The 13933-nt window shown below is 44.9% G+C and overlaps 1 protein-coding gene across 1 annotated transcript in view; it reads right to left on the reverse strand.

Moving 5' to 3' along the window:
* Positions 1-8780, reverse strand: part of STK32B (serine/threonine kinase 32B) — a 170505-nt gene extending 161725 nt beyond the window's left edge. The window contains exons 1-4 of the mRNA XM_006017036.1: positions 8684-8780; positions 6011-6036; positions 5416-5438; positions 1921-2094 (exon numbers count right to left, since the gene is read on the reverse strand). Of these exons, the coding sequence (XP_006017098.1) occupies positions 1921-2094; positions 5416-5438; positions 6011-6036; positions 8684-8780 (320 nt within the window). The remainder of the gene's footprint in view (positions 1-1920; positions 2095-5415; positions 5439-6010; positions 6037-8683) is intronic.
* Between the last annotated feature and the right edge of the window lie 5153 nt (positions 8781-13933).

Here is a 13933-nt window from a genome sequence, read left to right on the forward strand (position 1 = left end):
AGGAGGGTGGTGGCTGGGGAAAAGGGGCTGAGGGCTGGCAGCCAGCAGCTAGATTCCTGTTCTCTCCTGGAACCGACAGTGGACTTCTCTTTGGCCCGGGGGATCGTTATAACTCAGAACACTTTCTGCAAAGTGTTCACAGTCACAGCAGGGAGCTGCACTTCTCTCTGCACCCACAGGGCACATCCCGATGAGTGGGAATGAGCATTTCCCCGGGCACAAGTAGCAGCGGCACACATTTGTGCCACTGCTACTTGTCCCCCCACTCTTCAGCACCAGCTGGGGAACCTGTAGAACAAGCTCCCTTTGCTCCCTTTCCCCGCTCCCATTCTGAAACAGAGGCAGTCTGGGAGAGAGGATGGGTGTTGCTAGGGGAAACTGGCTGCAGGCTAGCAGCCAGCAGCTAGATTCCTGTTCTCTCCTGGAACCGACAGTGGACTTCTCTTTGGCCCGGGGGATCGTTATAACTCAGAACACTTTCTGCAAAGTGTTCACAGTCACAGCAGGGAGCTGCACTTCTCTCTGCACCCACAGGGCACATCCCGATGAGTGGGAATGAGCATTTCCCCGGGCACAAGTAGCAGCGGCACACATTTGTGCCACTGCTACTTGTCCCCGGGCATGCCCATGCACATGCACTCTGGTGCATGACAAATTGCCCCTGATGGGATAGGGGAGGCTGGGGCCAGCACCTGGAATGGCCCCAGCAGCCTTATCTGGGGTCCTGGGGGTGTCCCAGGGCTGCAGCAATCATGATCCAGTGTAGAGCCTGGCCAGGCTCTGGTTTCAGTCAGCACATGCTGCAGCCATGTGCATCACCCTACTATTTTTTGGAGCAGTTTTTTTTTGACATATCCTCATGTCAAAAAGACCCACCACACTGCAAATTAGCGGTGAAGAGAATGCATACACATGGCATATGTGGTTTGTGGTGCTGCAGATGGGTTTGTGGTGCTGCAAACCACACGTGAGTGCTCATGGGGACACCCACAGTGTATATTATTTCTTCCACTGAGTATGGACAAATGTACATTTGAGCTGCCTCAGGAGAGGTGGCGGGACTGCTGCTTGCAAGTATACCACAGCTGTTACAAGTGTTATGTCTCACTGATACAAGATAAAATGATATTTGGGGGGCTGATATTCTTTTCTCTTGCATCTTTCCTAGGTCGTCATGGCTACAAGAGCACTCTACCACCACCACAACATTAGTGATGCAAATTAGTTAAACTGCCCTAATTTTGACCCTGGATGATGCAGAGTTAAAGTTAAAATGGTTTTGCTACATTTGTAGCAAATATGAATCATGGAGGCATAACAGTTCTATCATAACAGCTTGTATCAGTATCCTTTGATAGCTATACAGTTGTTACATATCTATACCCTTTATTTTCTTCTGTTTCTCCTATTTTCCCCTGTAAATCTCTATCTTTCTGGAATCTGATAGCTAGTTTCCCACCATCAGTCACTCAGATGCTTTTTGCTTTTATGGCCTTTTCCTTCCCACAGTTGTTCCATCGATTTACAATTTTGTGTGTTCAGGAAAACTGTAAGGAAATTAAAATATTAAAAGCAGTCTCCTGGATATTGCATCTAATATTAAGTAAGAATACTATTAAGTAAGCATGCACCATGCCTCTTGTATAAGCAGATACAAAAAGGGAGCAATAAAACAGGGTTGAAACAGGACTTTTACAAGGATGAAATGAGGGGAAAAGACTTAAAAAGCTACAAGGATGAAAGTCAACCTTTAAATATAATTTTTTAACACCTACAAGCAGAATTTAGTTACCTAAAATGATGCAATGAGATGCAAGCAACTACAGTATGAAGACTTTCCCCTATGGCTAAGTCAAGAAGTCCTTCTTTTCTTGCATATCTTTATTTTCTTTACTAATGAAACAAATACTGGTCACTTACCTGTGAATTATATGATATCTCTGCAAATAGTCCAGTGAAAGTGCCAGCTCACAAATATATAATTTAACCGTTCCTTCATTGAAATGCACATTCTGTTGTAAATGGTAGCGCAAATCCCCTCCAAGTAATAGATCTACCACCATGAACATGTCTTCTTCATCTTGAAATGAATACCTAAAGTAAAGAAATTATGAATACATAAATGAAACAGACCATTAAGTTTGATTTTATGAGATTTCCCTATAAAATACAAGACAGGGAAGCCATATGGCAGGATCACAATTGGATAACATGCAACCTCATTTTGACTGTGATAGCAGTTTGAAATAAAGATGGGCAGCAGAATTGGGCACAGGGTATATCATTTGCCATTTTGTTTGTTAGAAACTAACCATTACCTTCATTAATGATTCATTGGTGGACACTATTTAGAACTGTTTGGGCATTTATCCATTTTAATATGATTTTATTTTTTGAACAAATAGTCCTCTAGATAGCAGAAACAAAAATAAGGCTTATGATAAATGTTCTCAGTGGTCACATAAATGCAGCCATAAGAGGTGGACCCACATCTATAAAGAGAAGTGCTTTAACAAATTTGGTCCTTTAAATGTTTGAGGTACATTCTGCTTTCCACATGTACACATACAAGTCCAATTAAGGCAAATATACCTGATAATTTATAATGTGGTCATAAATTCACTTGGCAAAGAAAAAAGAAAACAAGAATTATATTAAGCATCATTATGGATTTTTTTGAAAATACATTTGATATTTTATAAAGTGACAGAGTCTTGATGGTCCCTGACTGAATTCTCTTGGATGTTTTCCAAGAAGCCCTTGTTGAAAACTCAGAGGACCAACTTCTACACTTATAAATCCAAAGGTATAGCCCACCAACTTATAATGTGCTTATTACCTGGGCAAAGGGGAAATTTCCATGTGTTTCTATTTATTATGACAGCTCTGCCATTGCTATATTTTATTCTGAATACAGAAAATGTGGGAGCAACTTACTGGTTTTAAATGTTGAATGGAATATTTTTCTTTCAAATGCAGAAATGGTGAATACCTATTTTTTTAAAACTATAATAAAAGTCCATATTGAAAAATGATTTTAGAATGGACTTTGATGAAACAACGTTAATTTACAGCAGCTGTGAATCTGACACAGACAAGCAAACTCCTGTGATAATACATCTTTCAACACATTACCCTGCACAGTGTGTAAAGCTAGGTTCTGTACAAAATTCAGTGCGGTTCCTTTTAATTTCTCACTGTCCTTAAAAAATATGCTACAGAAACAAAGAATAACTAGTTTAAAAACTCACACCAATAAGGAGGCAGAAAGGCCGATATTAGATTATTTTAATTGACAGCTTTATACAGTTTCACATCTATTCCCAGGCTCACACTTTTGGAAATAAGGCACTGTTCTGGGGTTGTCACAGATGGTTCATTTTGAATTTAACCATTTTCAATTCTTTTAGAACACAAGTCTGAGAAACATGCGTCTCTGGGTTGCAGTTCTGCATCTGCCAAATGGCAGGGGAAAAATCCCTATTTATTTGCATTATATTTATTTATTGATAAGTCAAATCTTTGAAGGAAGATAAGAAAGAAGAATGGTGCATGGTGTGTACTTACCCCTAGAGACTTAGCCCATCTAACAAAAGAAATAAAAAGCTTCAATTCTGATCAAATATATTGTGTTTCTTGTTATTGAACTTGGAACTCTCAAAACTGAGGGCCAAATATCTGGTTGATGTTTAAGAATGATCGTTTTTTTTTCCTTGAGGTATTCTCAAAGGCCCATAGCAGATGTTACATGTCAACATGTTATATATAAGAACTGCATGACAAATCATAACATGCAAACTATCCAACGTTAACATTATCGCAGGATACTTCCACACCACAAAGAGGTTGCTGTTTCAAAGAGCATCTTCTTTGGGGCTGATTCACCACTAATCATAAACTGGTTTCATGTCTGGCATGTTACAATTTGTCATGCAACACTTGCATATAACATGCAACAAATAAAATGGCTGCTGGGGGCCTAGCTATAACTAGTTGTAGCTAAAAGCAAATATAATGAGAGAAGTGAACCATCCGTTATTTCTTCCATGAAACTTGACTTGAGTAAAGTGTGATATTTATAAATTTAAAAATGTATCATAGATTCATAGAATTCATAGAAGTAGGGTGGAAGGGACCTTGTAGATCATCAGGTCCAACCCCCTGTCCTGGGCAGGAGAGAAAACCGGGCTCAAATGACCCCAGCCAGGTAGATGTCAAGCTGCCTCTTAAAGACCCCCAGGGTAGGAGCCAGCACCACTTCCCTTGGAAGGAAGGTATTAAAAGGAACCCTAAGATAAAATACAGATAGCAATTCCTTGGTTAAATATCATTTGTTTGGTTAAACTGGAGAAGTCCCATGCTCGCAAGAATCACTTGATTGGATCTTGGTAGAATTCATTATGACAGGGCTTTGCCATCCATGGGGGGATGCCCTGAGGTCACTTCCCTAAAGATGTGGGCACTGGTTGGTAGAAGGTGGGTTCATAGGTATTATCATAAAATGCATTTGCTGACATATGGGCTTGATTATAACATTCGGCATCCATCCAGGAAAAAGAATGAATGAATTGTGTGTGTAAAACTATGGTGGATGAAAAATGGATCTGAAGAATACTAAAAAGAAACAAACCAGGTTGGCTCTGAGCAAGAAATGGCAAAAATCCCATTAACTTCAGTGAGACTATGGCTTCACCCTAAATATGCAATTCAGCTTGCATATTCTGGTTTTCTGTGAAATCTGAATGAAAAAAGCATTGCTTAGCAGTCTTCCAATCCTGTACTTGGTGCATCCACTAGGAAACATGGATAAGTGAATCTCCACATATCAAAAAGGGACACAGAAAATTTTGCACAAACAATGCCATATAAATGCTAAATGTAGAATTAAGGCCTAGCTATATAATTTTCTCACATTGATTTATCTTACTCTGAGTAGTTTCACTGAACTCACCCTGCATCCAGATCTCATCCAGACAGACTGAATTTACAAAAGAAGCCTTTCAGAGATTCACAACTTTGGTTAATACTTCACTTACAGGTCCCTCTGCATGACACAATTGGAAGTGGAATGCTTAATCGAGGCAACAGAGCCGGGGGCTGCTCCAGCTCCATAACGGCCTGACTTGCACCACAGCCGAAAGGGACCTAGGGGTAACGACTGATCATCACATGAACATGAGCCATCAGTGCAAGGTCATGGCCAGCAGGGAAAACAACACTCTGGCATGCATCGACTGATACATCTTGTGTAAAACTAAGGAAATGATACTCCCGCTGTATTCAGCACTGGTGAGACCACAGTTGGAGTACTGCGTCCAGTTCTGGGTGCTGTACTTCAAGAAGGATGTGGAAAAACTTGAGAGGGTCCAGAAAAGAGCCACCCGTATAATCAGGGACTTGCAAGGCAAACCATACCGAAGGACGTGGGCCTCTTTAGCCTAAAGAAGAGAAGGTTGAGAGGGAACTTAATAGCAGCTTAACGCTATATCAGAGGTGTGCATCAGGAGCTAGGGCACCCCTGGGGAAGACTAGGGCCAATGGATATAAACTCCTGGAAGGCCACTTCAGGCTTAATACCTGGAAAAATTCCTTCACATTCCGGGTGTCCAGACTGTAGAAGAAACTCCCTCCAGTGGTGGTGCAGTCACCTACCCTGGAGGTTTTCAAGAGGAGACTGGATAGTCACCTCGCTGGGGTCACTTGACCCCAATTGTCTTCCTGCCTAAAGTGGGGAGGCTGGACCCGACAATCTGCGATGTCCCTTCCAGCCCCTAACAATGTATGAATCTAAAACTAGAAAAACAGGCTACAAACAAATCCAACCCTTGACAGCCTCAATAAAGTCCTCTTCAGTGATCCCTTTCCACCAGTGGCCAGATTCTTATTTCACCTACACTGTTGTAAATCTAGTAGTAACTTGATGACATAAACAGAAGTGCTCTGGATGAGTACTGTACTCGACCTCTGAGCTTCACGGGTATGTGACTATCAGGAAGCTTTGGCAACTCACCTTACATATCTGAGCCTGTGAAGATGCTAGGAATGAAAGAGACATGATAGATGGCAAGAAGAAGTAGGCATTCTCTTTGGCAGTCTATTTCTTTTCACGGGCCATGTGGCAGGTTCATGCTCTAGGGGCAGCTGTGATGCCCCCTGGTGATCATGTGACTTCTGCCTGGTCAGTCTCTGTTACAGCCCTACCTTGATTACTTGCCCACCACACCGTGTTCTTACTAGAGGATGAATAAGAGAGGCTGCCCACAGGCCTTAGAGTGAGCTTTAGTCTATTTGCAGTACCACTGGGTCTCTCCTGGACCCCCAGTATCCTTTACTTGACCCTTAAGCTCAATGGGCCCTCTCGGCCAGCCTGTTTCCCTGCAGGGCACCTGTAGCTTCAAGAGTTACATGCAAATCTGTGCCCTTCCATGGCACCCGTAACCTTAAGGGCTCAATGCATGGCTCTGTTCCACGCCCAAAGCCTCGTGGGTGTTCTCTCTCTTTGATATTACCTGTTTGTATACTTGGCCCCCTTGGGCCCTCAAACGTCCTGGTCCCCTATGTACTCTCACTCTGAACTCCCGGACCCCTGGTCCCTCACGCAACACCTCCTCTGGGGTCTTGGACTCCTGATCCCAAACACAGCCCCTCCTCTGGGCTCTCAGACCCTCTAGTCTGACTTAGCCCACTAAGGACTTGTGGACCCTCTGGCCCAGCTCAGCCCTTCCCTAAGCATGTGGACCTCTGGTCCAGATCTCAGCCTTTTCCTAGGCTCCCCAGACAAAACAGAAATTCACTGTTGGTTCCAAGGGGGAAGGGAAAATGGCTGCTGGCTGGGAGCCTGCAGCCAGTTTCCCTGAACAATAGCCCCACCTTGCTCCGAGTCTGTCCCTGTTTTCAGAATGGGAGTGGGGAAAGGGAGCACTGGGAGCTTACCCTCCATACCCTCCCAGGAGTGTGCACTGAAGTGGGGAGCCAGCCACCGCCCCTCCCCACCCCGAAGAGCCACTCACGGCTCCGTCCCACTCCCCACCTGGGCACTGAGGCCATGCATTCTGGCCCTGGGCCCCATGTGCCACCCCAGCTGGGCAGCAGGCCCAGCCCTGCCCAACAACCTCCACCCATCCCTCCCTCACTGTGGTGGCCTCAAAACCCCTGCTCCTCCTTACCTTCCCCTCCCCACCTCCCAGACTTACCTTAGGAGCTGCTCACCAGGCTGTCTGGCAGCTATGTGCATGTGTGAGCATGCATATGCACACGTTGCCCCCTGTATGATCACCCTCCTCCTGCTCCCCATAGCCCCTTGCAGGCTGGAACTCTGCCAGTCTGCAAGGAGAAAGCCAGAGTTTCCCACGTTTTTCTCCTTAAAATGAGAAAATCTGTGTTCTACCACATTTTTCCATGGCAAACAGAAAACCCAAATCCCTGGTCATGGTTATAAACCACATTCTGTGGACTAACTCGGTGAAAATTATCACTTCTGTCTGCACCCTTTAAGTTGTTATTAACTGGTTAATCTAATCTTAACTGTAATGTGTCTGAAGGCCAGCCGTTTGCATTGCTGGAGTAGTGCAAAGAAGAGAGTTACCTCCTACCTCTACCCAAACTAATGACTAGGTAATTAGACTATATAGCAACTTTCTCCCAAATATGAATCAAACTTTATCCCAACTATGAAATTTTGTCCATTAAAAAATAATACTAAAAAATCCTCACCATATAGCAACTTCTAAACTTCAATGGATTTTAATTTTAATGGTTAAAACCCAATTCTTTCCGTGATGCTTTTCCCATGAATAAACCAAATATTCTTTTTTGCTACAAATGAAGTGTTCTCTTTTAACGCCATTCAATTTGACATTTTATGAAGCCAGTGATTTTGATTTATTGTTGTATGAGCTGAAGTTGACAGGAAATGAAATCATGGCCACCTGAAGGAATTTTTGAAAATAGTTATGCAGCCTTGGAAGAATCGGGGAGGGGCTCCTGGCAAATCAGGCAAGTGGAGATTAGGTCTTTGAGTAGGCACTGTAATTTTACTTCAGTAAGCTTCTTATCTACTCAAAGGCAAATGACATGCAAACAGGCTGATTGATTCCAAAACAAAATCAGATGTTGTTTTTGACTCTTATGTTTACCAGGTAGCCAGGGAATACCTTACTGTCTGAATTACTAGTTGTGACTAACGCTACATGTCATTGTACTGAGCAATTGTAAAACACATTTTAAATTCATCCAGAAATGAAAGAGTAAATTACTTGTTCGTTTTCTTTGTATCCAAATTTAAAAAAAAAGAAGTGGTACCATAAAGCAGTCAAAGAAAAATATTTCTAATTACAGAACTATGTTCTGCTTTCTCTTGCTTGAAGAAAAGTTTTAATGCACTATAATCAGCTTTAACTGAATTAAGATAAAGTAATAATGCCTTTAGCAACTGTGAATTGCTTTAACTTATGGGTAATTTTTATACTGGAAGACATACGATTTTGTTCAATGCGTTACAGAAACCAGCCTAAACAAAACACCATCCAAACAAGTTGACACCTATTTTCAGAGTCATAAAGTATTTTACTTATGTGTGTGTTTTAAAAGTTGTAAGGAATTTTAAGGAATTCAGATTTTTTTTGGTGAATTTATATTCCATAGCCTTGGTTAGCCATTAGGTATATTTAGTTTTAAATCTTACCAAAATCTAACTCCAAATTCTGTTTCTCATGATATATTTTCTTCTTGAAGAGAACACAATATTCAGTAGCCTGGACTACTACCTGTCCAATGGTCATGATGTGCTGCACCGCAAAGATTCCCCCCACCCCCACAGCTGGAGTTCCCCACCTCTGATACCACTGAGGCCTCTACCAGATGGAGTCCATGGCTCCAGCCTCATAGAATCATAGAAGTAGGGTTGGAAGGGGCCTTGTAGATCTTCAAGTCCGCCCCCCTGCCTGGGCAGGAGGAAAACTGGTCTCAAATGACCCCAGCCAGGTAGGCATCAAGCCTCTTCTTAAAGCCCCCCAGGGTAGGAGCCAGCACCACTTCCCTTGGAAATCGGTTCCAGATCCTAGCCACCCTAACTGTGAAGTAGTTCCTCCGGATGTCTAATCTAAACCTACACTCCAACAACTTGTGGCTGTTATTCCTTGTTATCCTGGGGGGCGCTAGGGGAAGCAAGGTCTCCCCCAAACCCTTCTGGTCCCCCCTAGTGAGTTTATAGATTGTCACCAGGTCCCCCCTCAGCCTTCTCTTGTGAAGGCTGAACAGGTTCAGGTCCCGTAGCCTCTCATTGTAGGGTCTGCCCTGCTGTTTCCAGATCATGCGGGTGGCCCTCTTCTGGACTCTCTCAATGTTGTCCACATCCCTCTTGAAGTGGGGTGCCCAGAACTGGACACAGTACTCCAGCTGTGGCCTGACCAGTGTTGCATAGAGGGGGAGGATCACCTTCTTGGACCTACTTGAGATGCACCTGTGGATGCACGATAAAGTCCGGTTAGCCCTGCCGACCGTGACCTCGCATTGTTGGCCCATGTTCATCTTTGAGTCAATGATGACTCCAAGATCCCTTTCTGCCTCCGTGCTCTCAAGAAGGGAGTTTCCCATCTTATAAGTGTGCTGCTAGTTATTACTGCCCAAGTGCAGCACCCTGCACTTGTCCATATTGAAATGCATCCTGTTTTTGTTAGCCCACCCCTGCAACCTATCCAGATCTTGCTGTAGTCTTTCCTTCCCTGCTAACGTGCCCACCTCACCCCAAATTTTGGTATCATCAGCAAATTTGAACAGGTTGCTTTTCACCCCATCGTCCAAATCGCTGATAAAGAAATTGAACAGTGTGGGCCCAAGGACTGAGCCCTGGGGCATTCTGCTACCCACTTCCCCCCAGGTCGAATATGACCCATCCACCACCACCCTCTGAGTACAACCCTTCAGCCAATTTGCAATCCATCTGACTGTGTAGGCATCAATGCCACAGTCGCCTAGTTTTTTAATGAGGATGGGGTGGTCAACAGTGTCAAAGGCCTTGCTGAAGTCCAGAAAGACTACATCCACGGCGACACCTGCATCCAATGCTTTTGTGACCTGATCGTAAAAGGCAATCAGGTTGGCCTCCACCCAGACACAACCCTGGCTGTCAACTGTGGGGGCTGGCTGGCATGAATGCAGGAAACTAAGATCAGGAGCAAGGACACCTCTCCTTGTGGGGTGTGCTCCACATTAAAGTCCCTGGAGTGCCAGATAGGGGAGCTCCAGGCTGCTGTGCAGAGGCTGCATGCCATCAGGGAGGGCAAAGAGGAGACTGATGCCTATTACCAGGCTCTTCGCCTGAAGAATGAGGAGGGAAGAGCAAGGAAGTCTAGCAGGATGAGGGTGTACAAGAGGAGCCCCTGTGAAGTCCAACAGGGGTTTGCTTAGAAAAAGGTCATCTCCAACCCCAAGACACCCTGTGCCAGGGTCACCACTACCATGGAACTTCACAACAGATACAAACCCCTAGCAATATCAGCAGAGCCAGCAAAGCTGCCAACTCCAGCACTTGAGGAAGGAAGGCGACCAGCAACTATACCTAGGAAAAGACGCAGAGTGGTCATTGTGGGAGACTCCCTCTTGAGTGGGGCAGAGGGACTGATCTGCTGCCCTGGCCCCTTAGTCTGTGAAGTCTGCTGCCTCCCAGGGGCCTGTATCCAGGATGTAGCTGAGAGAATCCCTAAACTCATCCAACCCTCTGACCACTGCCTCATCCATGTGGGCTCAAATGACATGGCTCAGAGCAATCCCAGCCAAATCATGAGTGATTACAGGGCTCTGGGGGCTCAGAGGGTTGGGGGCACAGGTGGTTTTCTCCTCAATCCTCCTGGTTACAGGTCACAGGCACAGAAGGGAGAGATGTATCAATGAAGTAAACAGAAGACTGAGGCACTGGTGTCCCTGTGAAGGCTTTGGCTTCCTCAATCACAGTCTGCACCTCAGAGACAGAGGCAGGGGTCTTGGGAAGAAATGGCCTCCACCTCACCCCAGTGGGAAAGAAGCTTTTTTTGACTGGATTGGCTGACCTGCTTAACAGAGCTTTAAACTAAGGGGGACAGGTGGACAACCATCGGAGCAAGCCCAGGAAGTGACAAACATATAATCAGCAGGTCGGGAAATACAACCGTACTTACCTCAACCCCAGCCCAAGGACGGGACTCTCCTAAATGCACAAAAAAGCCAAGAGCTTCTGATGGCAGGCTTAGCTGCCTGTACACAAATGCAAGGAACATGGGGAACAAACAGAAAGAACTGACTCTTCTCCTAAGCAATAACAAACATGATTAATAGGGATAAAGGACACCTAGTGGGACTCCACTTATGACTGGACCACAGGTATAGATGGCTATACCTTGTACAGGAAGGGTGGGGGTGTATCTCTATGTCAAGGAACAGTACACTTCCCAACTAGCTGACATTGGCACCCAAGGAGGGTGAATCAAAACCCTCTGGGTTAGAATATGGGGAGAAGATGGTGAAGGGGATGTTACTGTGGGAATCTATTACAGACCTCCTAACCAGGAGAAAGAACCTGACCACGAATTCTCTAGGGAACTAACAGAGGCTGAATGCTCTCAGTGCATGGTTATCATGGGTGATTTTGACCACCCTGACATCTCATGGGAAGAGCATTCAGCTAAATCTGATTGGCTGGGCAGCTTCCTTACCTGGTCTATCTGACTCAAGAAATCCATGGGCTGACAAGAGGTGAGGTGCTGTTAGATCTGGTTATGGCCAAAGGGGATGATCTATGAGTGACCTGAAGATTGCAGGGAAGCTTGATGACAGTGATCACAAGTTGATCACTTTCTCTATCCATCACAAAGATGGCATATCAGTCAGCAATGCAGAAATCCTTGAGTTCAGGAAAGCTGATTTTCATAAGCTCAGGAGGTTGGTTGTTGAGGCCCTGAAAGATCATGATCTGACAGGGAAGGAAGTCCAAGGTGAGTAGTCACTCCTTAAGGATGTGATCTTAAAAGCACAAAGGAAGTTCATTCCGACCCATAGGAAAGGTAGTAAAGGGCTGGGAAACCCCCTTGCCTCATTAGGAAACTCATGGACCTCCTGAATCTTAAAAGACAAACCTATAAGGCTTGGAAGACAGGAAATACCTCTAAGGAGGACTATGCATCACTGGCCCGCAACTTTAGGTAGTGGACCAGAAAAGCCAAGGCCAAAACTGAGCTCAAACTGGCTACAGGAATCAAGGACAAGAAAAAGTCCTTCTTCAGATATGTGGGAAGTTGAAAGAGAAATAAAGGCAACATTGGACCCCTGCTAAACCAAATGGGGCAACTAAGGAACACCCAGGAAAAAGCTAATCTCCTTAATGATTACTTTGTGTCAGTTTTTCACCAGCCAAAGGAGATCACCCTGCCTGGCAGGATACAGGATTATGAGGTTACAGGTGACCACATGCCTACATTTGGCAAAGACCTTGTGAAGGAAAACCTTGAGAGGCTGGACATTAATAAGTAAGCAGGCACTGATGAAATGCACCCAAGAGTGCTAAAAGAGTTGGCTGACATCATAGAATGACAAATGGCAAGGATATTTGAGAACTCATAGTGCTCGGGACAGGTTCCTGAAGATTGGAGGAGGGTCAATGTGGTGCCTATCTTCAAGAAAGGAAGGAAAGAAGATCCAGGGAACTACAGGCCAATCAGTTTGACCTCAATCCCTGGAAAGATTATGGAAAAAATTATTAAAGAATCCATCACCAATAGAGTGACAGAAGGCATCATCCTGAGACAGCCAACATGGCTTCATTATGGGTAGGTCATGCCTGACCAACCTCATCTCTTTCTATGACCAGGTGACACATCACCTGCACAGGGGAGAAGAGGCTGATGTCATTTACTTGGATTTCAAAAAAGTTTTGACTTGGTGTCTGATGACAAAATTGGGGAACTGCAGCCTCGATAACCTTACAGTCCAATGGCTGGGGAACTGGCTCCATGGTCGAACCCAGAGAGTGAAAGTCAATGGAACTGAGTCAACCTGGTGCATGGTGACCAGTGGTGTCCCCCAGGGCTCCGTACTTGGACCAGTACTCTTTAACATATTCATAAACAACCTGTATTTGAGTGTCAGAAGCAGACTGGCTAAGTTTGCAGATGACACCAAATTATAGGGAAGCATGGTTACACTAGAGGATAGGCTGGGGATTCAGGCCAATTTGGATAGGCTCACAAAGTGAGTATCAAAACCTGATGACTTTCAACAGAGAGAAATGCAAGGTGCTCCACCTTGGGAGAAAGAACCCACATCATACCTATAGGCTCGGCAGTGTTACACTATGACTGAAAGAGACTAGGGGGTCATGACTGACCACAAGATGAATATGAGCCACAAATGCGATGCCACAGCTATCAAAGCAAATAAAATCCTGGCTTGCATCGACCGATGCATCTCAAGCAAGACCTAAGATGTCATCCTCCCACTTTATTTGGCCTTGGTGAGACCACAGCTGGAGTACTGCATCCAGTTCTGGGCTCCACACTTTAGGAAGGACATGGAGAAGCTTGAGAGAGTCCAGAGGAGAACCATGTGCATGATCAGAGGTCAAGAGAGGAGGCCTTATGAGGAGAGGCTGAGAGGCACGAGACTTTTCAACTTGGAAAAGCATAGGCTCAAGGGGGATTTGGTGGTAGCTTATATTGGGGTGTGCATCAGGATCTGGGAGAACATCTGTTCACTAGGACATCCCGAGGGAAGACAAGGTCCAACAGTCACAAACTGCTGGAAGACCATTTTAGACTGGACATAAGGAAAAACTTCTTTACTGTCTGAGTCTCCAAAGTCTGGAATAGACTCCCCCCAGAAGTAGTGCAAGCACCTACTCTGGACACGTTCAAGAAGCATTTGGATAATTATCTTGCTGGGGTCATCTGACCCCAGCTGACTTCCT

This window comes from Alligator sinensis, unplaced genomic scaffold (genome assembly GCF_000455745.1).
Source record: "Alligator sinensis unplaced genomic scaffold, ASM45574v1 scaffold421_1, whole genome shotgun sequence".
NCBI classification, from domain to species: domain Eukaryota; kingdom Metazoa; phylum Chordata; order Crocodylia; family Alligatoridae; genus Alligator; species Alligator sinensis.